Raw genomic sequence first — 26,931 nt, 5'->3', positions numbered from 1 at the left:
GGAGCTGGGAGCACCTGGGGGCGCCTGGGGTATGTGGGATGTAGCTGGGGTACACCTGGGGGGCACCTGGGCACACCTGGGGGCACCTGGGGTATGTGGGATATAGCTGGGGTACACCTGGGGGGCACCTGGGCACACCTGGGGGCACCTGGGCACATTTGGGGGCACCTGGGGTATGTGGGATGTAGCTGGGGGGCACCTGGGGGGCACCTGGGGGCACCTGGGGGGCACCTGGGGTATGTGGAATGTAGCTGGGATACACCTGGGGGGCACCTGGGCACACCTGGGGGCACCTGGGGGCACCTGGGGTATGTGGGATATAGCTGGGGTACACCTGGGGGGCACCTGGGCACACCTGGGGGGCACCTGGGGTATGTGGGATATAGCTGGGGTACACCTGGGGGGCACCTGGGCACACCTGGGGGCACCTGGGGTATGTGGGATGTAGCTGGGGTACACCTGGGGTACACCTGGGCACACCTGGGGGGCACTTGGGGCACGTGGGATGTAGCTGGGGTACACCTGGGCACACCTGGGGTATGTGGGATATAGCTGGGGTACACCTGGGGGGGAGCTGGGGTGGGGCTGGGGGCACCTGGGGTATGTGGGATGTAGCTGGGGTACACCTGGGGGGCACCTGGGGGGCACCTGGGGTACGTGGGATATGGCTGGGGTACACCTGGGGGGCACCTGGGGGGCACCTGGGGTATGTGGGATGTAGCTGGGGTACACCTGGGGGGCACCTGGGGGGCACCTGGGGTATGTGGGATGTAGCTGGGGTACACCTGGGGGGCACCTGGGGTATGTGGGATGTAGCTGGGATACACCTGGGGGGCACCTGGGGTATGTGGGATGTAGCTGGGATACACCTGGGGGCACCTGGGCACACCTGGGGGCACCTGGGGTACGTGGGATATATCTGGGGTACACCTGGGGGGCACCTGGGCACACCTGGGGGCACCTGGGGTATGTGGGATATAGCTGGGGTACACCTGGGGGGCACCTGAGCACACCTGGGGGCACCTGGGCACATTTGGGGGCACCTGGGGTATGTGGGATGTAGCTGGGGGGCACCTGGGGGGCACCTGGGGGCACCTGGGGGGCACCTGGGGTACGTGGGATGTAGCTGGGATACACCTGGGGGGCACCTGGGCACACCTGGGGGCACCTGGGGTATGTGGGATATAGCTGGGGTACACCTGGGGGGCACCTGGGCACACCTGGGCACACCTGGGGTGGAACTGGGCACACCTGGGGGGCACCTGGGGGCACCTGGGCACACCTGACACATACCTGGGCACACCTGACACACACCTGGGCATACCTAGGGGGCACCTCGGTACACGTGACACACACCTGGGCACACCTGACACACACCTGGCCATACCTGGGCCATACCTGGGCACACCCAGGCACACCTGGGGGGCATGTGGGCACACCTGGGACACACCTGGGACACACCTGGGCACACCTGGGACACACCTGGCACACCTGGGACACACCTGGGGACACCTGACACACACCTGGACACACCTGGGCACACACCTGGGACACACCTGGGGACACCTGGGGACACCTGGGGACACCTGACATACACCTGGGCACACCTAGGGGGCACCTGGGCACACCTGACACACACCTGGGCACATCTGGGACATACCTGGGCACACCTGGGGACACCTGACACACACCTGGGACACACGTGGGCACACCTGGGGGGCACCTGGGCACACCTGACATACACCTGGGCACACCTGGGACACACCTGGGCACACCTAGGACATACCTGGGCACACCTGGGCCACACCTGGGCACACCTGGGCACATCTGACACACCTGGGCACACCTGGGCCACACCTGGGGCACCCCTGGCCCCGCCCCCCGCTCACCTGTCCGGCTCCGCCCCGCAGACCAGAAGGACGGCGGGTACCGCAAGGGCGACGGGTACCTGAGACGCGGCGGCTTCCGGCAGGAGCGCGGCAACTACTGACCCACACCTGCCCCACGGCGGGGCCCACCTGCCCCAGAGAGGCCTCACCTGCCCCACAGACCCCTCACCTGCCCCACAGAACCATCACCTGCCCCAGAGAGGCCTCACCTGTCCCACAGAACCATCACCTGCCCCACAGAACCATCAACTGCCCCAGAGAGGCCTCACCTGTCCCACAGAACCATCACCTGCCCCACAGAACCATCAACTGCCCCATAGATCCATCACCTGCCCCACAGACCCCTCACCTGTCCCACAGAACCATCACCTGCCCCACAGAACCATCACCTGCCCCAGAGAGGCCTCACCTGCGCCACAGAACCATCACCTGCCCCACAGAACCATCAACTGCCCCATAGATCCCTCACCTGCCCCACAGACCCCTCACCTGTCCCACAGAACCATCAACTGCCCCATAGATCCCTCACCTGCCCCATAGATCCCTCACCTGCCCCACAGAGGCCTCACCTGCCCTATAGGCCTCTTACCTGCCCCACAGAACCATCAACTGCCCCATAGATCCCTCACCTGCCCCACAGAACCATCAACTGCCCCATAGAGGCCTCACCTGCCCCACAGACCCCTCACCTGCCCCACAGGTCCCTCACCTGCCCCACATCGGGTCCCGCCGCGGCTGAAAATTAATAAACGGGTCGTTAACGAGGCGTGGAAGCTGGTTAATGAGCGGCGGGGGAGGGGCTGCCCCATAAGTGACCCCCCAAAACCCTTCCCCGCCCCATAAGTGACCCCGTTTTGTCCCCTCACAGTTTCCCGCCATTTTGTCCCCTCAGGATTTGCCGCCATTTTGTCCCCTTTGATTTCCCGCCATTTTCTCCCCTCACAGTTTCCCTCCATTTTGTCCCCTCAGGTTTTCCCACCATTTTATCCTCTCACAATTTCCCCCATTTTGTCCCTTCTTGATTTCCCACCATTTTATCCCCTCACAGTTTCCCCCATTTTGTCCCCTCAGGATTTGCCACCATTTTGTCCCCTCAGGTTTTCCCGCCATTTTCTCCCCTCACATTTTCCCTCATTTTGTCCCCTCGGGTTTTCCCACCATTTTGTCCCCTCACATTTTCCCTCCCTTTTCTCCCCTCACATTTTCCCCCATTTTCTCCCCTCACATTTTCCCTCCATTTTCTCCCCTCACATTTTCCCTCCCTTTTCTCCCCTCACATTTTCCCTCCATTTTCTCCCCTCACATTTTCCCTCATTTTGTCCCCTCGGGTTTTCCCACCATTTTGTCCCCTCACATTTTTCCTCCATTTTGTCCCCTCACAATTTCCCACCATTTTGTCCCCTCATGATTTACCTCCATTTTGTCCCTCCATGATTTACCTCCATTTTGTCCTCTCACAGTTTCCCCCATTTTGTCCCCCTCATGATTTGCCTCCATTTTCTCCCCTCACATTTTCCCCCCATTTTCTCCCCTCACATTTTCCCCCCATTTTCTCCCCTCACATTTTCCCTCCATTTTGTCCCCTCACAGTTTCCCCCATTTTGTCCCCTCAGGATTTGCCGCCATTTTGTCCCCTCAGGTTTTCCCGCCATTTTCTCCCCTCACAGTTTCCCGCCATTTTCTCCCCTCAGGATTTGCCTCCATTTTGTCCCCTCACAATTTGCCGCCATTTTCTCCCCTCACATTTTTCCTCCATTTTCTCCCCTCACAGTTTTCCCCCATTTTGTCCCCCCATGATCTGCCGCCATTTTGTCCCCTCACATTTTCCTCCATTTTGTCCCCTCACATTTTCCCTCCATTTTGTCCCCTCACATTTTCCCCCATTTTGCCCCCCATAACCCGCCCTGTTTTTATAAAACCGCTATCCATTCAATCCAAACCATTAATTAATTAATTAATTGCACCTCATTAACGAGATACGAGGAGGGGGGTGGGCAGGACGTCCCCTGCCCCCATAACCCACCCCCCCGTAGTGGCTCTTCCCCCACTTTCCTGAACCCATTAATTACTCATTAAACCTCGTTAATCATTGACGAGGGTCGGGGAGGGTCCCCCGGAATCCCTCACTAATTAACCCCATTGTTAATTAGTGACCCGGGGGTGGGGGTAAAGGAGGGGTGGATTTGTCCCCCTGGCACCACGATGGGGCAGGGGGGGTCCAGGGGGGTCTCTGTGGGGCTGGGGGTGTTCAGGGGGGTCTCTATGGGGCTGGGGGGACCCAGGGGGGTCTCTATGGGGCAGGGGGGGTCCCTGGTTGGAGGAGGGTCCCCAGGGGTCTCTATGGGGCTGGGGGGACCCAGGGGGGTCTCTATGGGGCAGGGGGGGTCCCTGGTTGGAGGAGGGTCCCCAGGGGTCTCTATGGGGCTGGGGGGACCCAGGGGGGTCTCTATGGGGCAGGGGGGGTCCCTGGTTGGAGGAGGGTCCCCAGGGGTCTCTATGGGGCTGGGGGGACCCAGGGGGGTCTCTATGGGGCAGGGGGGGTCCCTGGTTGGAGGAGGGTCCCCAGGGGTCTCTATGGGGCTGGGGGGACCCAGGGGGGTCTCTATGGGGCCGGGGGGACTCAGGGGGGTCTCTATGGGGCCGGGGGCATCCAGAGGGTTCCCTATGGGACCGGGGGCATCCAGGGGGGTCTCTATGGGGCTGGGGGGATCCATGGGGGTCTCTATGGGGCCAGGGGGACTCAGGGGGGTCTCTATGGGTCTGGGGGGATCCAGAGGGTTTTCTATGGGGCCGGGGAGATCCGGGGGGTTCCCTATGGGGCCGGGGGGATCCAGAGGGTTTTCTATGGGGCAGGGAGGTTCCAGAAGGTTTTCTATGGGGCCGGGGGCATCCAGAGGGTTTTCTATGGGGCCGGGGGGATCCGGGGGGGTCTCTATGGGGCCGGGGGGGTCCCCGGGCGGGGAGGGGTCCCCGGGGGGGTCCCTGGCGGTGCGGATCGGGGAGGGGCGGGCGCTGAGGGCACTGGGGGGGTGGGAGCTGGTGCGGGCCCTGCTGGTGCTGCGGCTTTGTGCCCACCCCTGGCTGGTGGACAACGCGGAGACGGTGAGACCCCAAACCCGACCCGAGCCCCCCAGAGACCCCCAGGGGACCCCCTGACCCACAGAGACCCCCAGGGAACCCCCTGACCCACAGAGACCCCATAGAGAGCCCCCTGACCCACAGAGACCCCCATAGATCCACTCTGACCCATCAGAGACCCCCAGGGAACCCCCCGACCCTCAGAAACCCCCCTCGACTCAGAGAGACCCCCCAGAGACCCCCTCGACCATCAGAGGCCCCCATAGATCCACCCTGACCCACAGACACCCCACAGATCCACTGAGACCCACAGAGACCCCTCAGAGACCCCCATAGATCCACCCTGACCCACAGAGACCCCATAACCTCCCCCTGTCCTCCCCCGAAGATGATCTGGGTGGTCTCTATGGGGTCAGGGGGGTCTCTATGGGGTCAGGGGGGTCTCTATGGGTCCAGGGGGTTCTCTATAGGTCCGGGGTGGTCTCTATGGGTCCAGGGTCTCTATAGGGTCACTCTATGGGGTCCGGGGTCTCTATGGGGTCACTCTATGGGGTCAGGGTGGTCTCCATGGGGTCAGGGTGGTCTCTATGGGTTCAGGGGGGTCTCTATGGGTCCGGGGTCTCTATAGGGTCACTCTATGGGTCTGGGGGTCTCTATGGGGTCCAGGGGGTCTCTATAGGGTCACTCTATGGGGTCAGGGGGGTCTCTATGGGTCCAGGGGGGTCTCTATGGGTCCGGGGTCTCTATAGTGTCACTCTATGGGTCCAGGGGGGTCTCTATGGGTCCAGGGGGGTCTCTATGGGTCCGGGGTCTCTATAGTGTCACTCTATGGGTCCAGGGGGGTCTCTATGGGTCCAGGGGGGTCTCTATGGGTCCGGGGTCTCTATAGGGTCATTCTATGGGTCCAGGGGTCTCTATGGGGTCAGGGGGATCTCTATGGGTCCGGGGTCTCTATAGGGTCACTCTATGGGTCCGGGGGGGTCTCTATGGGTCCGGGGTCTCTGTGGGGTCACTCTATGGGTCCAGGGTGGTCTCTATAGGTCCGGGGGGTCTCTATGGGGTCAGGGGTCACTCTGTAGGTCCGGGGGTCCCTGTGGGTCACCCCTCTCGTCCCTCCCCCTCCCCCCCCCCTTTCAGCTGCTCCGGGGGTCCCGTCGGGTGCTGCCCCTCCCCCTCTGGAGGGGTCTCCTGGCCCTGTCCCTGTTCGGCCAGTTCGCCGTGGGGCGGGGCCAGCGCGCCGTGAGGGGCGTGGCCGAGCGGCTCCGGGGGCGGGGCCTCCGCCCCATGCTCGCCCTGCCCCTGGAGGGGGAGGGGCCGGAGGGGGAGGGGTGAGTGATGGAGGGGGGAGGGGTCACTTATGGGGCGGGGGTCGGGGTCGGTTGTGGGGTTTGGGGGTCGCTTGGGGGGCCTGGGGGGTCACTTATGGGGCAGGGAGGGGGGTTGGGGAGTCACTTATGGGGTCTGGGGGGGTAATTATGAGGTTTGGGGGTCACTTGTGGGGCAGGAAGGGGGTTGGGGGTGAATTATGGGGTTTGGGAGTCACTTATGGGGTTTGGGGTCACTTATGGGGCAGGGAGGGGGTTTGGGGTCACTTATGGGGTCTGGGGGTCACTTGTGGGGTTTGGGGTCACTTATGGGGCAGGGAGGGGGTTGGGGGTCACTTATGGGGTGTGGGGGTCACTCATAGGGTGTGAGGGTCACTTATGGGGTCCAGGGTCACTTATGGGGCAGGGAGGGGGTCTGGGGGTCACTTATGGGGTCTGGGGGGTCACTCCTGGTGTCCGGGCTCACTTATGGGGCCTGGGGGTCACTTATGGGGTCTGGAGGTCACTTATGGGGTGTGGGGGTCACTTATGGGGTCTGGAGGTCACTTATGGGGTGTGGGGGTCACTTATGGGGTGTGGGGGTTACTTATGGGGTCTGGAGGTCACTTATGGGGTCTGGGGGTCACTCCTGGTGTCCGGGCTCACTTGTGGGGCAGGGAGAGCTGGTTCGAGGCGAACCGTGGGGCGGCCCTGCAGTGTGTGGGGCTGGCGGCGGGGGCGGGGCCCGAGCCCGCCATGCAGCTCAAGGTGACGGCGCTGCTGAGCCACCGGCTCTGCGTGAGTGGGGCGGGGGGGACCCACAAGTGTGGGGCGGGACCCACGAGTCGGGAGGGACCCCCCCAGTGTGGGGTGGGATCTGTGGGGCGGGACCCACAAGGGTGGGGTGGGACCCATAAATGTGGGGTGAGATCAGTGGGGTGGGATCTGTGGGGTGGGACCCACAAGGGTGGGGTGGGATCTGTGGGGCAGGACCCATAAATGTGGGGTGGGATCTATGGGGTGGGACCCCTAAGTGTAGGGTGGGATCTGTGGGGTGGGATCTGTGGGGTGGGACCCCCGAGTGTGGGGTGGGATCTGTGGGGTGGGACCCCCGAGTGTGGGGCCCACAAGTTGGGAGGGACCCCCAAGTGTGGGGTGGGATCTGTGGGGCAGGGCAGGATCTGTGGGGCAGGGAAGGATCTGTGGGGCGGGGCAGGATCTGTGGCCCTCCCCCACCCCCCCTCCTGGCCCCGCCCCCCGCAGGAGAAGCTCTCGCAGCGATTGGCCGAGCCGGGGGGGGCGGGGCTGAGCCCGGACAAGATGGCGGCCGTGATGGGCGGGCAGGTAACCCCGCCCCCTCCTCCCACAGGGACACGCCCCCTATCCCAGAGGACACGCCCCCCCGTTATTCGGCCACGCCCCTTTTCACCGGACCACGCCCCCTTTTCCCCACGGCCACGCCCTCTGTGATGAGGCCACACCCCTTTTCACCGTGACCACGCCCCTTTGGTTAAGGCCACGCCCCTTCCATGGGACGCACCCCCTCATTAATGAAGCCACGCCCCTTTTAACATGAGCCACGCCCCCCACAACGAGGCCACGCCCTTTTCACCGGAGCCACGCCCCTTTTCTGGGACACACCCTCACCAATGAGGCCACGCCCCTGTAGAGAGGCCACGCCCCCAATGATGAGGCCACACCCCTTTCCTCGAGGCCACACCCCTTCCCTTGAGGCCACGCCCACCTTAGTGATGCCACACCCCTTTCCCTGAGAAGCCCCGTCCCCCGTGACTCGGCCCCGCCCCCCTCACCTGTGGCCCCGCCCCCCTAGATCCCGAATTTCCCGGGGCTGAGCCCCCCCGAGAACCGGCACCTGGGCGGGGCCCTGCGGAGGCTCGATGACGTCATCAAGGTGGGGGGGCTCACCTGTCCCAGCTCACCTGTCACACCTGTCCCACCTGTCCCATGTCACCTGTCCCACCCATCTCACCTGTCCCACCTGTCCCACCTCACCTGTCCCCCATCACAGTCTCACCTGTCCCACTGTCACCTGTCCCATCTGTCCCATCTCACCTGTCCCACCTGTCCCAGCCCCACCTGTCTTACCTGTCCCATCTCACCTGTCCCATCTCACCTGTCTCATCTCACCTGTCTCAGTCTCACCTCTCCCACCTGTCCCAGTCCCACCTGTCTCCATCTCACCTGTCCCACCTGTCCCATCTCACCTGTCCCATGTCACCTGTCCCACCCATCTCACCTGTCACACCTGTCCCTGTCCCACCTGTCCCCTCTCACCTGTGTCACCCATCTCACCTGTCCCCCGATCACTGTCTCACCTGTCCCATCTCACCTGTCCCACCTGTCCCTCTCCCACCTCTCCCCCCCACCTGTCCCACCTGTCCCCCTCCCCTGTCCCCCCTCACCTGTCCCCCCTGCCCTGTCCCCCCTGCCCTGTCCCTCCTCACCTGTCCCGCCCATCCCTATCCCACCTGTCCCCCCTCACCTGTCCCTGTCCCACCTGTCCCTGTCCCACCTGTCCCATCTCACCTGTCCCAGTCCCACCTGTCCCACCTGTTTCCCTATCACTGTCCCACCTGTCCCCCCTCCCCTGTCCCAGTCCCACCTGTCCCAGTCTCACCTGTCCCCCTATCACTGTCTCACCTGTCCCACCTGTCCCACCCATCCCTATCCCACCTGTCCCATCTCACCTGTCCCATCTCGCCTGTCCCATCCCACCTGTCCCCCCTCACCTGTCCCAGTCTCACCTGTCCCACCTGTCCCACCTGTCCCACCTCACCTGTCCCCCCTCACCTGTCCCACCCATCCCTATCCCACCTGTCCCAGTCTCACCTGTCCCCCTCACCTGTCCAATCTCACCTGTCCCACCCATCCCTATCCCACCTGTCCCCCCTTTCCCTGTCCCCCCTCACCTGTCCCATCTCACCTGTCCCTGTCTCACCTGTCCCAGCTGTCCCCCCTCACCTGTCCCAGTCCCACCTGTCCCAGCTGTCCCCCCTCACCTGTCCCCCTCACCTGTCCCCTGTCTCACCTGTCCCCTCACCTGTCCCCAGGCGGCGGTGGCGGGCGGGGTGCGGGTGCTGGTGGACGCCGAACTGTCCCACCTGAACCCGGCGCTCACCTGCGTCACCCTGGGGCTCATGTGGCGCCACAACCGCCAGGGGGCGCTGCCCTGGGTCTGGAACACCTACCAGGCCTACCTGCAGGTACACCTGGGCACACCTGGGCACACCTGGGCACACCTGGGCACATCTGGGGACAGCTGGGGACACCTGGGCACACCTGGGGACAGCTGGGAGTGCCTGGGACACACCTGGGCACACCTGGGGACACCTGGGGACATCTGGGGACACCTGGGCACACCTGGGACACACCTGGGGACAGCTGGGGACACCTGGGCACACCTGGGACACATCTGGGTACACCTGGGGACACCTGGGCACACCTGGGGACAGCTGGGGACAGCTGAGACACACCTGGGCACACCTGGGATACACCTGGGCACAACTGGGGATACACCTGGGCACACCTGGGGGGTTGGGACACACCTGGACACACCTGGACACACCTGGGCACACCTGGGCACAGCTGGGACACACCTGGGCACACCTGGGCACACCTGGGGACACACCTGGGCACACCTGGGGCACACCTGGGCACACCTGGGGACACCTGGGGACACCTGGGATACACCTGGGCACACCTGGGACACACCTGGGGACAGCTGGGGGTGCCTGGGGATACACCTGGGCACACCTGGGCACACCTGGGGACACCTGGGGACACCTGGGCACACCTGGGCACACCTGGGGCACACCTGGGGACACCTGGGGACACCTGGGCACACCTGGGATACACCTGGGCACACCTGGGGACAGCTGGGGGTGCCTGGGGATACACCTGGGCACACCTGGGACACACCTGGGCACACCTGGGGACACCTGGGACACACCTGGGACACACCTGGGGCACACCTGGGACACACCTGGACACACCTGGGACACACCTGGGACACACCTGGGATGGGTGGGACACACCTGGGCACACCTGGGCACACCTGGGGCACACCTGGGGACACCTGGGCACACCTGGGGACACCTGAGACACACTTGGGGACACACTTGGGGACACACCTGGCACACCTGGGGACACCTGGGGACACCTGGGCACACCTGGGACACACCTGGGGACACCTGGGGACACCTGGGCACACCTGGGCACACCTGGGCACACCTGGGGACACCTGGGCACACCTGGGGACACACCTGGGCACACCTGGGACACACCTGGGATACACCTGGGGACACCTGGGCACACCTGGGGACACACCTGGACACACCTGGGACACACCTGGGCACACCTGGGGACACCTGGGCACACCTGGGGACACACCTGGGCACACCTGGGACACACCTGGGATACACCTGGGACACACCTGGGACACACCTGGGCACAGCTGGGACACACCTGGGGACACCTGGGACACACCTGGGACACCTGGGCACACCTGGGACACACCTGGGACACACCTGGGACACACCTGGGGACACACCTGGGCACACCTGGACACACCTGGGCACACCTGGGGACACACCTGGGCACACCTGGACACACCTGGGGACACCTGGGGACAGCTGGGGACACCTGGGCACACCTGGGCACACCTGGGATAGGTGGGACACACCTGGGCACACCTGGGATACACCTGGGCACAACTGGGGATACACCTGGGCACACCTGGGGGGTTGGGGCACACCTGGGCACACCTGGACACACCTGGGCACAGCTGGGACACACCTGGGCACAGCTGGGACACACCTGGGGACACCTGGGACACACCTGGGACACCTGGGCACACCTGGGACACACCTGGGACACACCTGGGGACACACCTGGGCACACCTGGACACACCTGGGGACACCTGGGACACACCTGGGACACACCTGGGCACACCTGGGACAAACCTGGGCACACCTGGACACACCTGGGGACAGCTGGGGACACCTGGACACACCTGGGACACATCTGGGCACACCTGGGACACACCTGGGACACCTGGGGACACCTGGGCACACCTGGGGACAGCTGGGGACAGCTGAGACACACCTGGGCACACCTGGGATACACCTGGGCACAACTGGGGATACACCTGGGCACACCTGGGGGGTTGGGACACACCTGGGCACACCTGGACACACCTGGGCACAGCTGGGACACACCTGGGCACAGCTGGGACACACCTGGGACACCTGGGACACACCTGGGACACCTGGGCACACCTGGGACACACCTGGGACACACCTGGGCACACCTGGGCACACCTGGGCACACCTGGGGACACACCTGGGCACACCTGGGCACACCTGGGGACAGCTGGGGGTGCCTGGGTATACACCTGGCACACCTGGGACACACCTGGGATACACCTGGGATACACCTGGGATGGGTGGGACACACCTGGGCACACCTGGGCACACCTGGGGACACACCTGGGCACACCTGGGGACACACCTGGGCACACCTGGGACACACCTGGGACACACCTGGGCACACCTGGGACACACCCACTTCCAAGTGGGCGTGTCCTGACGGCACCAACCAATAGGACGCCGAGGGGCGGCTCCGGGCCGACTCCGCCCTCTGTGCCGAGGTGGGCGTGGCCTTCGGGGCGAAGTTGGTCCGGGGGGCGTACCTGGAGCACGAGAGGGCCCGCGCGGCCGCCGGGGGGCGCCAACCCCCCACCTGGGGCTCACCTGAGCTCACCTCGGCCAGGTGAGGGGGGGGGGGAGGGGCTTGAGGCCTTTAAATTGAATTTAACTTTTAATTTCATCTTTAATTTCATTTTTTAATTTCATTTTAATTTAACTTTTAATTTCATTTTTTAATTTCATTTTTTAATTTAATTTTTTAAGTTAATTTTAATTTAATTTTTAATTTCATTTTTTAATTTCATTCTTTAATTTAATTTTTTAATTTAATTTTTTATTTTCATTTTAATTTAACTTTTAATTTCATTTTTTAATTTAATTTTTACTTTAATATTTTAATTTAATTTTTTAATTTCATTTTTTAATTTCATTTTAATTTAACTTTTAATTTCATTTTTTAATTTATTTTTACTTTAATATTTTAATTTAATTTTTTAATTTAATTTTAATTTAACTTTTAATTTCATTTTTTCATTTCATTTTTTAATTTAATTTTATAATTTCATTTTTTTAATTTAATTTTTTAATTTAATTTTTAAATTTAATTTTAATTTAACTTTTATTTTATTTTTAATTTAATTTTTCAATTTCATTTTTAATTTAATTTTAATTTAATTTAAATTTAATTTTTATTTTCATTTTTTATTTTTAATTTCTTAATTTAAATTTAATTTAACTTTAAATTTAATTTTTTAATTTAATTTTTAAATTTAATTTTAATTTAACTTTTAATTTAAATTTTTAATTTCATTTTTTAATTTCATTTTTTAATTTCATTTTTAATTTATTTCTTTAATTTTATTTTTTAATTTCATTTTTAATTTCATTCTTTAATTTCATTTTTTGATTCAGTTTTTTAATTTAATTCTTTAATTTAATTTTAAATTTCATTTTATAATTTCATTTTTTATTTTTAATTTTTTAATTTAATTTTAATTTAACTTTTAATTTAACTTTTAATTTAATTTTTTATCTTCACTTTTTAAATTTCATTTTAATTTATTTTAATTTAATTTTTTAATATAATTTTTTAATTTAATTTTTTAATTTCATTTTTTAATTTAATTTTTTAATTTCATTTTTTAATTTCATTCTTTAATTTCATTTTTTAATTGAATTTTAATTTAACTTAATTTCATTTTTTAATTTAATTTTTTAATTTTATTTTTAATTTTATTTTTTAATTTCATTTTTTATTTTCAGTTTTTATTTTCATTCTTTAATTTCATTTTTTAATTTAGTTTTTTAATTTCATTTTTTAATTTCATTTTTAAATTTCATATTAATTTAACTTTTAATTTAATTTTTAAATTTCATTTTTTAATTTAATTTTAATTTAACTTTTAATTTCATTTTTTAATTTAATTTTAATTTAACTTTTAATTTCATTTTTTAATTTCATTTTTTAATTACATTTTTAAATTTCATTTTTTAATTTAATTTTTTAATTTCATTCTTTAATTTCATTCTTTTATTTCATTTCTTAATTTCATTCTTTAATTTCATTTTTTAATTTAATTTTAATTTAACTTTTAATTTAATTTTTAAATTCCATTTTTTAATTTAATTTTTTAATTTAATTTTGAATTAACTTTTAATTAAATTTTTTAATTTAATTTTAATTTAACTTTTAAAATCATATTCTAATTTAATTTTTTAATTTAATTTTTTAATTTAATTTTAATTTAACTTTTATTTTAATTTTTTAATTTCATTTTTTAATTTAATTTTAATTTAACTTTTAATTTCATATTTAATTTAATTTTTTAATTTCATTCTTTAATTTCATTCTTCAATTTCCTTCTTTAATTTCATTTTTTATTTTCATTCTTTAATTTCATTTTTTAATTTGATTTTTTAATTTGATTTTTATTTGATTTTGCTTGTTTTATTTTTATATATCGTTAATTTGCATCTATTTATTTCAGATATTTTTATTCAGTTTTATTTTCATTTTGCTTTTTATTTATTTGATTTATATTATCTATTTATAAATATTATTCTGACACTTTATTTATTTGATTTATATAATTTATTTATATAGTTTATTTATTTTATTAATTTATTTTATTTATATAATTTATGTACTTATAAGTATTATTATACTTTATTTTATTAATTCATTTATTTAATTTATATGATTTCTTTATTCATAAATATTTTTATGATGCTTTATTTTATTAATTCATTTATTTTATGTATGTAATTTATTTATTTATAAATATTTTATATACTTTGTTTTATTAATTTATTTATTTTATTTGTATAATTCATTTATTTATAAATAATTATTATGATACTTTATTTTAATAATTTATTTATTCTATGTATATGATTTATTTATTTTTAAATATTATTATGATACTTTATTTTATCAATTTATTCATTTTATTTATTTTATTTATTTTTAAATATTATTAAGACACTTTTAAAATTTATTTTATTTATAAATATTATTACGATGTTCATTTATTTTATTAATTTATTTATTATATTTATATAATTTTTTATTTATAAGTATTTTATGATACTTTCTTTTATTACTTTATTTATTTTATTCATATAATTTATTTATTTATAAATATTATTTATATACTTTATTTTCTGAATTTTATTTAATTTTATTTTTATTTTATCTACCTATTTTTTATTTATATGTTTTACATATCTTTTATTTATATTTATTATTTAGTTTTATTTATTTCAAATTTTCCATTTTTATTTTTGGTTTATACCCATTTTATTTCTTTATATTTATTTATTTATTTTATTGATATATTTTTGTTTATTTTGTTGTTATTTTATCTTTATTCTATTTGTCTTTATTTATTTTTATTCTATATTTAATAATTAATAACCAAATAAATAATAAAATTAAATAAATAAAAAAAGGACAAATAAAATAAATCAAAATTTAGAAATAAAATAATTATATAGAAAATAAATATGTCATGAAAATGAATAAATAAAAATGGACAAATAGAATAAATAAAAATAAATAAAATGATAGAAAAAAAATAATTATAGAGAAAATAAATAAGTAAATAATAATAAATAAGTAAATAAAAATGGACAAATTGAAGAAACAATAAATAAATAGATAAAATTATAGAAATCAAATAATTATATAAAATAAATATATATATAAATATTAAATATGTATATAAATATATATAAATATATAATAAAATAAAATAAATATATTATAAAAATAAATAAATGAAAATAAAAATATAGAAATAAAGTAATTATACCTAAAAAATAAATATATAATAAAAATAATTAAAAATTGTGGAATAGTAAATAAATAAATAAAATAATAAAATAAAAAATTATATATAAAATAAATTTTGAATAAAAATAAATAAAAATAAAGAAATGAAATAATTATATATAAAAATATAAAATAGTAAATAAATAAATATTTATATAATTAAATTAATTATAAATAAAATAAATATATAATAAAATCATAAATAAAAATGGAGAAATAGAATAAATAAGAAAAGAATAAAAATAGAAAAATAAAATAATTCTATATAAAATAAATAAATATATAAAAAAATGCATAAATAAAAATTGAGAAATAAAGAATAAATAAATAAAAAATAAAAATATCGAAAAATAATTATGTATAAATAAATATATAATAAAAAGTAAATATAAGAAAAAAATGAAAATTAAAATATAGTAAGGAAATAATAATACGTATGTAATACAATAAATAAAAATAAAACATGGAAATGAAATAATTATTAAAATAAATAAATATTTAATAAAAAAATAAAAATGGAGAAATGGAATAAAGATAAAATAAAAAAAATTATAAAAATAAAATGATTATATTTTTAAAAATATACAAAAAATAGATAAAAAATAATAGAATAAAGGTATAATAAATAAAAATATAGAAACCAAGTAATTATATCTAAAATAAAAATAAATAAATAAAAAAGGGAAAAGTAGGAATAAATAAATAAAAATATATAAAAATAAATTAAATATAAATATAAAATAATAAATAAATAAAAATATAAAAATAAAATAATTATTTTTAAAATAAATAAATAAAAATAAATAAATAAAAATAAATAAATAAAAATGGCGAAGTAGAAGAAACTATAAATAAAGAAAAATATAGAAATAAAAAATAAATATAAAATAAATATAAATATAAATATAATTAAATAAATATATAAATAATAATAATTAAACAAATAATAAATAATAAATGATAAATATATAAATAAATATAAATAAATATAAATAAATATAAATAAAGAAAATTATAGAAATAAATAAATATAAAATAAATATAAATATAAATATAAATATAAAAATAAAATAAATAAATAAAAATAAATAAATAAAATGGCGAAGTAGAATAAACAATAAATAAATAAAAATATAGAAATAAAAAAATTCTATGTAAATAAATAAATATACAAAGAAAAAAGAAAAATGGAAAAGTAAAAAATAAGTAATAAATAAAATATGGAAATAAAATCATTTCATATAAAAATAAATAAATATATAATGAATCAATCAATCAATAAAAATAAAAATAAAAAAATGGAAAAATAAAATTAAACTATAAATAAAGAAATAAATATATAGAAGTAAAATCTATAAATTAAATATATAATAAATAAATATAAATAAATAAAAATTTTAAAAATTGGAATTTAAAATATGAACAATAAATAAATAAAAATATAGGAATAAAATCTTTATACAAGTAAATAAATATATATATAATAAATAATTAAATAAAAATAAAGAACAAGAAGACAAAAATAATTTAAATAAATAAATAAATAAAATAAATTTTAAAAATTATTAAAATATAATTTATTTAAAAATAATACCAAAATTAATAATATGTATAAATAAATAAATATAAATTAAATAATTAAATATACAAATCAATAAGTATATCAAAAATAAAAATGAAAATGAAAGATAAAATAAAATAAACACATAACATTTATATATATAAACGAATATAAATATAGTAAATAAATATATAAATAAATAAAAATAAATATAAATAAAAAGAAAAATAAATTAAAACAAACAAATAACATATATAAAATTTTATGTATAAATAAATAAATGAAATAAATATTTAAATAAAATAAATCTATGAATTAATGTGTATAAAAATTAAAATAAAAAGACAATTAAAAAAATAAGTAAATAAAATATAGAAAATTATATATAAGTAAATATAAATAAAATAAATATATAAGTAAATAAGTTTATAAAATTAAAAATGAACTAAGAAAACTAAATAAAAACAAATAAATGAATAATATATAAAATTATATAGAGAAATAAATATAAATAAATTAGTATAGAAAAATAAAAATAAAAAATAAATAAAAATTAAAAAATTTATAAAAAGAAGAAAATAAATAAAAATAAAACAATATCGGAAAAATAAATAAAAATTTTTTAAAAAATAATAATTATAAATAAAATCAATATATAAAGAATAGAAAAATAAAAAGTATTTTAAAAAAATCAATAAATTATAAAAATTAATAAGAAATATATAGAAACAAACTTATAATAAAATAAAATAAAATAAATAAAATAAATAAAAATTTGAAACTATAAAATGGAAGAATAAAAATAAATAATAACTGAAAAAAACTAAGTAAAATATGCATTTAAATAAAACCAAGATAGACAAATAAATAAAATATATATAAATAAAACCAGAGAAAAACAAAGAGGATAAAAGATTGGAAATGGAAAAATAGGAGTGGTGAAATAATAAATAAATAATTATATATGAAAAAAAAATTAGAGAAATAAATAAATAATAATGGACAAATAAAATAAATATAAAATGAGTAAAAGAAATAAAATAATTCTATATAAAATAGATAAGTATGTAATAAAAATAAATAAAAATGGACAAATAGAAGAAACAATAAATAAAGTTAAAGAAATAAAATAATTATATCTAAATAAATGAATATATAAAAATAAATAAATAAAAACGGACAAATAGAATAAAGAATAAATAAATAAAATTAAAGAAATAAAATAATTATATAGAAAATAAATAAACATGTAATTAAAAAATGGAGAAAGAGAATAAATAAAAATACAGAAAGAAAATCATTACATATGTTGATTTCTATTTATTTTTTTATGTTTATATTATATTTACATAAATATAATATATATTTGTTTATATATTTATTATATGTTTATTATATACATTATATATATTTGTTATATATTTTTATATATATTATAAATTTATTTTATATTTATTTATTTATTTATATATTATTTTTATTACATATTTATTTATTTCATTTATTATTTTATTTCTTTATTTTTAGGTTTTTATTTACTTTTTATTATATATTTATTTATTATTATATACTTATATATTTATTTATTATTATATACTTATATATTTATTCTTATATATTATTGTATTTCTATATTTATTTATTTTATTTGATATAATTTTATTTCTCTATTTTTATTTTTCTTTCTTTATTTATATCTATTTATTATTTCTCCCCCAGCTTCCTTATAATTATTTTATTTCTCTATTTTTATTTTTATTTTTTTATTATATATTTATTTATTATTGCATACTTATATATTTATTTATACATATTATTATATTTATTTATTTTCCTTATCATTATTTTATTTCTCTATTTTTATTTTTATTTTTTTATTATATATTTATTTATTATTATATACTTATATATTTATTTATATATATTATTATATTTATTGATTGATTTATTTTCCTTATAATTATTTGATTTCTCTATTTTTATTTTTATTTTTTACTTTTTATTCTATATTTATTTATTATAACATATTTTTATGTATTTATTTTTATTACATATTAATTTATTTTATTTGTTATCATTTTATTTCTATAAATTTTTTAATTTTTTATTATATATTTATTCATTATTATATACTTTTATATTTATTTATATATATTATTATATTTCTTTATGCATTTATTTTCCTTATAATTATTTGATTTCTATATTTTTATTTTTATTTTTTACTTTTTATTCTATATTTATTTATTATGATATATTTTTTTATTTATTTACATACATATTTATTTAATTTATTCGTTATTATTTTATCTCTATATTTTTATTTTTTATTTATTTTTTATTATCTCTTTATTTATTATTATATACTTATTTATTTATTTATATATAATTTCTATATTTTTATTATTTATTTATTTATTTATTATTTATTTATTTATTATTGCATACTTAAATATTTATTTATATATATTATCATATTAATTTATTTTCCCTATAATTATTTTATTTCTTCCTTTATTTATATATATTTATTATTTCTCCCCCAGCTTCCTTATAATTATTTTATTTCTCTTATTTTTATTTTTCTTTCTTTATTTATATATATTTATTATTTCTCCCCCAGCTTCCTTATAATTATTTTATTTCTCTATTTTTATTTTGTATTTATTTTTTATTATCTATTTATTTATTATTATATACTTATATATTTATTTATATATATTATTATATTTCTTTATTTATTTTCCTTGTAATTATTTGATATCTATATTTTTATTTTTATTTTTTACTTTTTATTCTGTATTTATTTATTATAACATATTTTTACTTATTTATTTTTATTAGATATTAATTTATTTTATTTGTTATTATTTTATCTCTCTATTTTTATTTTTTAATTTATTTTTTATTATCTATTTATTTATTATTATATACTTATATATTTATTTATATATATTATTATATTTATTTATTTTCCTTATAATTATTTGATTTCTCTATTTTTATTTCTCTTCCTTTATTTATATATATTTATTATTTCTCCCCCAGCTTCCTTATAATTATTTTATTTCTCTATTTTTATTTTTTATTTTTTTATTATCTCTTTATTTATTATTATATACTTATATATTTATTTATATATATTATCATATTTCTTTATTCATTTATTTTCCCTATAATTATTTGATTTCTATATTTTTATTTTTATTTTTTACTTTTTATTCGATATTTATTATAACATATTTTACTTATTTATTTTTATTACATATTTATTTATTTTATTTGCTATTATTTTATTTCTATATTTTTATTTTTTATTTACTTTTTATTATATATTTATTTATTATTATATACTTATATATTTATTTATTATTATATACTTATATATTTATTTATTATTATACACTTATATATTTATTTATATATATTATTATATTTATTTATTTATTTATTTTCCTTATAATTATTTTATTTCTCTATTTTTATTTTTCTTTCTTTATTTATATATATTTATTATTTCTCCCCCAGTTTCCTTATAATTATTTTATTTCTCTATTTTTATTTTTTATTTATTTTTTATTATATACTTATTTATTATTGCATACTTATATATTATTTATATATTTTATCATATTTCTTTCTTTCTTTATTTTCCTTATAATTATTTTATTTCTCTATTTTTATTTTTCTTTCTTTATTTATATATATTTATTATTTATATATATTTATATATATTATTTACATATATATTTTTATATATATTTATTATTTATATATATTTATTATTTTCTGCCCCAGTTTCCTTATAATTATTTTATTTCTCTATTTTTATTTTTCATTTTTTAATTATATATTTATATATATTATATATATTATATATATATTATTATATTTATTTATTTTCCTTATAATTATTTGATTTCTCTCTTTTTATTTTTATTTTATTATATTTATTATGCATTTATTTTCCTTCTCATTATTTTATTTCTCTATTTTTATTTTTTATTTTTTTATTATACATTTATTTATTATTATATACTTATATATTTATTTATATATATTATCATATTTATTTATTTTCCCTATAATTATTTTATTTCTCCATTTTTATTTTTCTTCCTTTATTTATATATATTTATTATTTCTCCCCCAGCTTCCTTATAATTATTTTATTTCTATATTTTTATTTTTAATTTGATTTTATTATATATTTATTTATTTTTATATACTTATAAATTTATTTATATATAGTATTATATTTATTATGTATTTATTTTCCTTATAATTAGTTTATTTCTCTATTTTTATTTTTTATTTTTTTATTATATATTTATTTATTATTGCATACTTATATATTTATTTATATATATTATTATATTTCTTTATTTTCCTTATCATTATTTTATTTCTCCATTTTTATTTTTTTTATTATACATTTATTTATTATTATATACTTATATATTTATTTATATATATTATTATATTTGTTTATTTTCCTTATCATTATTTGATTTCTCTATTTTTTTTTTTATTTTATTATATTTATTATGTATTTATTTTCCTTATAATTATTTTATTTTACTATTTTTATTTTTATTTATTATATTTATTATGTATTTATTTTCCATATAATTATTTTTTTTCTCTATTTTTATTTTTCATTTTTTAATTATATATTTATATATATTATATATATAATATATATTATTATATTTATTTATTTTCCTTATAATTATTTGATTTCTCTATTTTTATTTTTATTTTATTATATTTATTATGTATTTATTTTCCTTATAATTATTTTATTTCTCTATTTTTATTTTTTATTTTTTTATTATACATTTATTTATTATTATATACTTATATATTTATTTATATATATTATTATATTTATTTATTTTCCTTATAATTATTTGATTTCTCTATTTTTATTTTTCTTCCTTTATTTATATATATTTATTATTTCTCCCCCAGCTTCCCTATAATTATTTTATTTCTCTATTTTTATTTTTTATTTTTTTATTATATAGTTATTTATTATTATATACTCATATATTTATATATATATATTATTATATTAATTTATTTATTTATTTTCCTTATAATTATTTGATTTCTATATTTTTATTTTTATTTTTACTTTTTATTCGATATTTATTATAACATATTTTACTTATTTATTTTTATTACATATTTATTTATTTTATTTGTTATTATTTTATTTCTATATTTTTATTTTTAATTTATTTTTTATTATATATTTATTTATTATTATATACTTATATATTTATTTATATATATTATTATATTTATTTATTTATTTATTTTGGTTTTTATTATGCATTTATTTATTTTATATATAGTTATTTTAATTCTACATTTTTATTTTTTATTTGTTTATTTTTATTATATATATATTTTTTATATATAATTATTTTCTTTCTGTATTTTTATTTTTATTTTTTTGGGGTTTTTAAATAATTTTTTATTTTATTTATAATTATTTTATTTCTCTGTTTTTTTAATTATATATTTATTTCTTTTCTCTATAATTATTTTATTTCCATATTTTCATTTTAATTTCTCCATTTCTCTATTTTCTCCCCCAGCTTCCGGCGCTGCCTGGATTTATTTTTATTATATATTTATAATATATAATATATATAATTATAACATAAAATTATAATATATAATTATAATATATAACATATAATATGTAATATTTAATTATGTATTTTATATATATTTATTTTATTTCTGTATTTTGATTTATTTATTTTTATTATATATTTATTTATTTTATTTCTTATTATTTTATTTCTCTATTTTTATTTTCCTTCCTTTATTTATATTTATTTATTATTTTCCCCCCCAGCTTCCGCCGCTGCCTGGATTGGCTCCTCCCCCTCCTGCCCCTCCCCCGCTCCCGCCTGGGCGTGGTCGTGGCCACCCACAACGAGGCCTCGGTTCTGCACACGGCCCGAAGGTGTGGGCGGGGCCTAATGACGTCATCCCTCCCTCGGGGGGCGTGGCTCCTCCGGGCCCCGCCCCCTGAGCCTTGGCCCCTCCCCCCAGGATGGAGGAGCTCTCCCTCCCCCGCTCGGGGGGCCCCGTTTGCTTCGCGCAGCTCCTGGGGATGGGAGACCACATCTCACTGGCCTTGGGTAACCCCTGAGTGACCCCTGTGACCCCTGAGTGACCCTGAGTGACCCCTGAGTGACCCCTGAGTGACCATCCCCAAATTATCCCTGAGTGACCCCTGAGTGACCCCTCAGCTCCTGGGGATGGGAGACCACATCTCACTGGCCTTGGGTAACCTGAGTGACCTCTGAGTGACCCCTGAGTGACCTCTGAGTGACCATCCCCAAATTATCCCTGAGTGACCCCTGAGTGACCCCTGAGTGACCCCTCAGCTCCTGGGGATGGGAGACCACATTTCACTGGCCTTGGGTAACCCCTGAGTGACCCCTGAGTGACCCCTGAGTGACCCCTGAGTGACCATCCCCAAATTATCCCTGAGTGACCCCTGAGTGACCCCTGAGTGACCCCTGAGTGACCCCTCAGCTCCTGGGGATGGGAGACCACATCTCACTGGCCTTGGGTAACCCCTGAGTGACCCCTGTGACCCCTGAGTGACCTCTGAGTGACCATCCCCAAATTATCCCTGAGTGACCCCTGAGTGACCCCTGAGTGACCCCTCAGCTCCTGGGGATGGGAGACCACATCTCATTGGCTTTGGGTAACCCCCGTGACCCCTGAGTGACCCCGAGTGACCCCTGAGTGACCCCTGAGTGACCCTGAGTGACCATCCCCAAATTATCCCTGAGTGACCCCTGAGTGACCCCTCAGCTCCTGGGGATGGGAGACCACATTTCACTGGCCTTGGGTAACCCCTGAGTGACCCCTGTGACCCCTGAGTGACCCCTGAGTGACCCTGAGTGACCTCTGAGTGACCATCCCCAAATTATCCCTGAGTGACCCCTGAGTGACCCCTGAGTGACCCCTCAGCTCCTGGGGATGGGAGACCACATTTCACTGGCCTTGGGTAACCCCTGAGTGACCCCTGAGTGACCCCTGTGACCCCTGAGTGACCCCTGAGTGACCTCTGAGTGACCCCTGAGTGACCATCCCCAAATTATCCCTGAGTGACCCCTGAGTGACCCCTGAGTGACCCCTGAGTGACCCCTCAGCTCCAGGGGATGGGAGACCACATCTCATTGGCCTTGGGTAACCCCCGTGACCCCTGTGACCCCTGAGTGACCCCTGAGTGACCCCTGAGTGACCCCTGAGTGACCATCCCCAAAGTATCCCTGAGTGACCCCTGAGTGACCCGAGTGACCCCTTCAAATCATCCCTAAATGACCCCTGAGTGACCCCCCCTGAGTGACCCCAAAATCACCCCAAACCCCCCCAAAATTGCCCCAAAATGTCCCAAAATCCTCCCAAAATGTCCCCAAAATCCCCCCAAAATCCCCCTCAAACCCCCCCAAATCCCCCCAAATCCCCCAAAATCCTCCCAAAATTGCCCCAAATGTCCCAAAATGCCCCAAAATCTTCCCCAAATCCCCCCAAATCCCCCCAAATCCCCCTAAAATCCCCCCAAACCCCCCCAAAATCCCCCCAAATCCCCCCAAATCTCCCCAACCCCCCCCAAATCCCCCCCAAATCCCCCCTAATCCCCCAAAATCCCCCCCAAATCCCCCCCAAATCCCCCTCAAATCCCCCCAAATCCCCCCAAAATCCCCCCAAATCCCCCCAAAATCCCCCCAAGCCCTCCAAAATCCCCCCAAATCCCCCCAAAATCCCCCCAAATCTTCCCAAATCCCCCCCAAATCCCCCCCAAATCCCCTCAAATCCCCCCCAAATCCCCCCAAATCCCCCCAAAATTCCCCCAAATCCCCCCAAACCCCCCCAAATCCCCCCAAATCCCCCCCAAATCCCCCAAAATCCCCCCCAAATCCCCCCAAAATCCCCCCAAATTCCCCTAAAATCTCCCAAAATCCCCCCAAATCCCCCCAAATCCCCCCAAACCCCCCCAAATCCCCCCAAAATCCCCCCAAATCCCCCCAAAATCCCCCCAAAATCCCCCCAAAATCCCCCCAAAATTCCCCCAAATCCCCCCAAAATCCCCCCAAATCCTCCCAAAATCCCCTAAAATCCCCCCCAGAAGTCCCAAAATCCCCCCAAATCCCCCCCAAATCCCCCCAATTCTCCCCCAAATCCCCCCAAAATCCCCCCCAAATCCCCCTCAAATCCCCCCAAATCCCCCCAAAATCCCCCCAAATCCCCCTCAAATCCCCCCAAATCCCCCCAAACCCCCCCAAATCCCCCAAATCCCCCCCAACCCCCCCGTGCAGGTGAGCTGGGGTTCCAGGTGTACAAGTCGGTGCCGGTGGGTCCCCCCGAGGTGACGGTCCCGTACCTGGCCCGGAGGGCGGCCGAGAACCGGGGGGCGCTGGGCGGGGCCAGGAGGGAGCGGGAGCTGCTGGGGGCGGAGCTTCGGCGCAGGCTCCGCCCATGGCAGTGACCACGCCCACCCCGAGACCCCAAAAAATGGGATGGAGAGCCCCAAAAACCACCCCGAGACCCCCAAAAATCACCCCAAAAATCACCCTGAGACCTCCAAAAATCACTTTGAGACCCCCAAAAATCCCCCAAACGCCCCCTGAGACCCCCAAAAAATCACCTTGAGACCCCAAAAATCATCTTAAGACCCCAAAAAAAACCCCCATAAACCCACCTTGAGACCCCAAAAAACTCCCCAAAAAAACCACCTTGGGACCCCCAAAAATCACCCCAAGAACCACCTTAAGACCCCCAAAAATCACCCCAAAAAACCCACCCTGAGACCCCCCAAAAATCACCCCAAAAAACCACCTTGAGACCCCCAAAAATCATCTTAAGACCCCAAAAAAACCCCCAAAAACCCACCTTGAGACCCCAAAAATCCCTCAAAACCCCCCTGAGACCCCCAAAAATCACCTTGAGACCCCAAAAAACTCCCCAAAAAAACCACCTTGGGACCCCCCAAAACCCACCCCTAAAATCACCCTGAGACCTCCAAAAATCACCCCAAAAACCCACCTTGAGACCCCCCAAAATCACCCTGAGACCCCAAAAAACACCTTGAGACCCCAAAAACACCTTGAGACCCCAAAAATCATCTTAAGACCCCAAAAGTCCCCCCAAAAACCACCCCCGGGACCCCCAAAACCGGGCAGTGACCACACCCACCCCCAAAAAAATCCGGGCTGGAGACCCCCTAAAAACCCCCCAAAAAATCAACTTGAGACCCCCCAAAACCCCCAAACCCCTCTCTGAGACCCCCAAAACACCCAAAAAACCACCGAGACCCCCCAAAAATCACCGAGAACCCCAAAAACCCACCAGAAACCACCCTGAGACCCCCAAAAACCACCCCGAGAACCCCAAAATCACCCTGAGAATCCCAAAAAATCACCCCGAGACCCCTAAAAATCACCCTGAGACCCCCAAAAATAACCCTGAGACCCCCAAAACCCACTTTGAGAACCCCAAAAACACCTTGAGTCCCCTAAAACCACCCTGAGACCCCCCAAAAATCACCCCAAGAACCTCAAAATCACCCTGAGACCCCCAAAAATCACCCCGAGACCCCCAAAAATCACTCCGAGACCCCCAAAAATCACTCCGAGACCCCCAAAAACCCACCAGAAACCACCCTGAGACCCCCAAAAATCACCTTGAGACCCCCAAAATCCATCAAAAATCACCCTGAGATCCCCAAAATCCCCCCCCAAAACAACCTTGAGACCCCCAAAACCACCCTGAGACCCCCCAAAAACCACCCTGAGATCCCCTAAAATCGCCCCAAGAACCCCCAAAATCACCCTGAGACCCCCAAAATCACTTGAAGACCCCCAGAAACCCACCCTGAGACCCCCAAAACCACCTTGAGACCCCCAAAAAACCACTCTAAGACCCCCCAAAATCCATCAAAAATCACCCTGAGATCCCCAAAATCCATCAAAAATCACCGTGAGATCCCCAAAATCCCCCCCAAAATCACCTTGAGAACCCCAAAATCACCTTGAGATCCCAAAAAACCAGCTTGAGACC

The 26,931-nt window shown here is 41.4% G+C and overlaps 2 protein-coding genes and 3 long non-coding RNA genes across 19 annotated transcripts in view; 2 read left to right on the top strand and 3 right to left on the bottom strand.

The window, feature by feature from the left end:
- LOC127464758 (eukaryotic translation initiation factor 3 subunit C-like) overlaps positions 1 to 2,458 on the top strand; it is a 49,946-nt gene extending 47,488 nt beyond the window's left edge. Inside the window, exon 22 of the mRNA XM_051775242.1 lies at positions 1,911 to 2,458. Coding sequence (XP_051631202.1) covers positions 1,911 to 1,990 — 80 coding nt within the window. The 3' untranslated portion in view covers positions 1,991 to 2,458. The remainder of the gene's footprint in view (positions 1 to 1,910) is intronic.
- Positions 1,950 to 2,893, bottom strand: LOC127464760 (uncharacterized). Of its 12 annotated transcripts, none has more exons than XR_007901589.1 (4): positions 2,519 to 2,893; positions 2,259 to 2,438; positions 2,119 to 2,198; positions 1,950 to 2,058 (listed from the first exon to the last, which is right to left on the bottom strand). It is a non-coding gene; the product is annotated as an uncharacterized LOC127464760 (long non-coding RNA). The 12 variants fall into 12 exon arrangements; XR_007901592.1 differs by having other exon boundaries at positions 1,958 to 2,078; XR_007901588.1 differs by having other exon boundaries at positions 1,958 to 2,078; positions 2,119 to 2,278; positions 2,319 to 2,438.
- Positions 2,894 to 4,742: 1,849 nt separating this feature from the next.
- Positions 4,743 to 25,369, top strand: LOC127464765 (hydroxyproline dehydrogenase-like). Of its 2 annotated transcripts, XM_051775245.1 has the most exons (10): positions 4,743 to 4,991; positions 6,105 to 6,295; positions 6,949 to 7,069; positions 7,535 to 7,615; positions 8,103 to 8,183; positions 9,343 to 9,495; positions 11,896 to 12,062; positions 22,709 to 22,819; positions 22,909 to 22,997; positions 25,191 to 25,369. In XM_051775245.1, exons 1-10 carry the CDS (start codon positions 4,764 to 4,766, stop codon positions 25,358 to 25,360), a joined length of 1,392 nt encoding a protein of 463 aa, XP_051631205.1. In that variant the 5' UTR covers positions 4,743 to 4,763; the 3' UTR covers positions 25,361 to 25,369. The 2 variants fall into 2 exon arrangements, with proteins under 2 accessions (XP_051631205.1, XP_051631206.1); XM_051775246.1 differs by lacking the exon at positions 7,535 to 7,615 and having other exon boundaries at positions 4,746 to 4,991.
- LOC127464768 (uncharacterized) lies at positions 10,547 to 11,238 on the bottom strand. The gene is made up of 3 exons (XR_007901607.1): positions 11,192 to 11,238; positions 10,954 to 10,994; positions 10,547 to 10,586 (listed from the first exon to the last, which is right to left on the bottom strand). It is a non-coding gene; the product is annotated as an uncharacterized LOC127464768 (long non-coding RNA).
- LOC127464767 (uncharacterized) lies at positions 23,015 to 24,165 on the bottom strand. 3 transcript variants are annotated; one of them, XR_007901605.1, is made up of 3 exons: positions 24,075 to 24,165; positions 23,451 to 23,588; positions 23,015 to 23,359 (listed from the first exon to the last, which is right to left on the bottom strand). It is a non-coding gene; the product is annotated as an uncharacterized LOC127464767 (long non-coding RNA). The 3 variants fall into 3 exon arrangements; XR_007901604.1 differs by lacking the exon at positions 24,075 to 24,165 and adding an exon at positions 23,895 to 24,021 and having other exon boundaries at positions 23,451 to 23,566; XR_007901606.1 differs by lacking the exon at positions 24,075 to 24,165 and adding an exon at positions 23,725 to 23,768 and having other exon boundaries at positions 23,451 to 23,566.
- Positions 25,370 to 26,931: the final 1,562 nt, after the last annotated feature.

The sequence above is a fragment of the Manacus candei genome, unplaced genomic scaffold (assembly GCF_025592945.1).
Source record: "Manacus candei isolate 608988 ecotype Guabito, Panama unplaced genomic scaffold, ASM2559294v1 h1tg000268l, whole genome shotgun sequence".
Classification (NCBI taxonomy): domain Eukaryota; kingdom Metazoa; phylum Chordata; class Aves; order Passeriformes; family Pipridae; genus Manacus; species Manacus candei.
The sequence above is the reverse complement of the archived record's forward strand: the minus strand, read 5'-3'. Positions and strand labels throughout refer to the sequence as shown.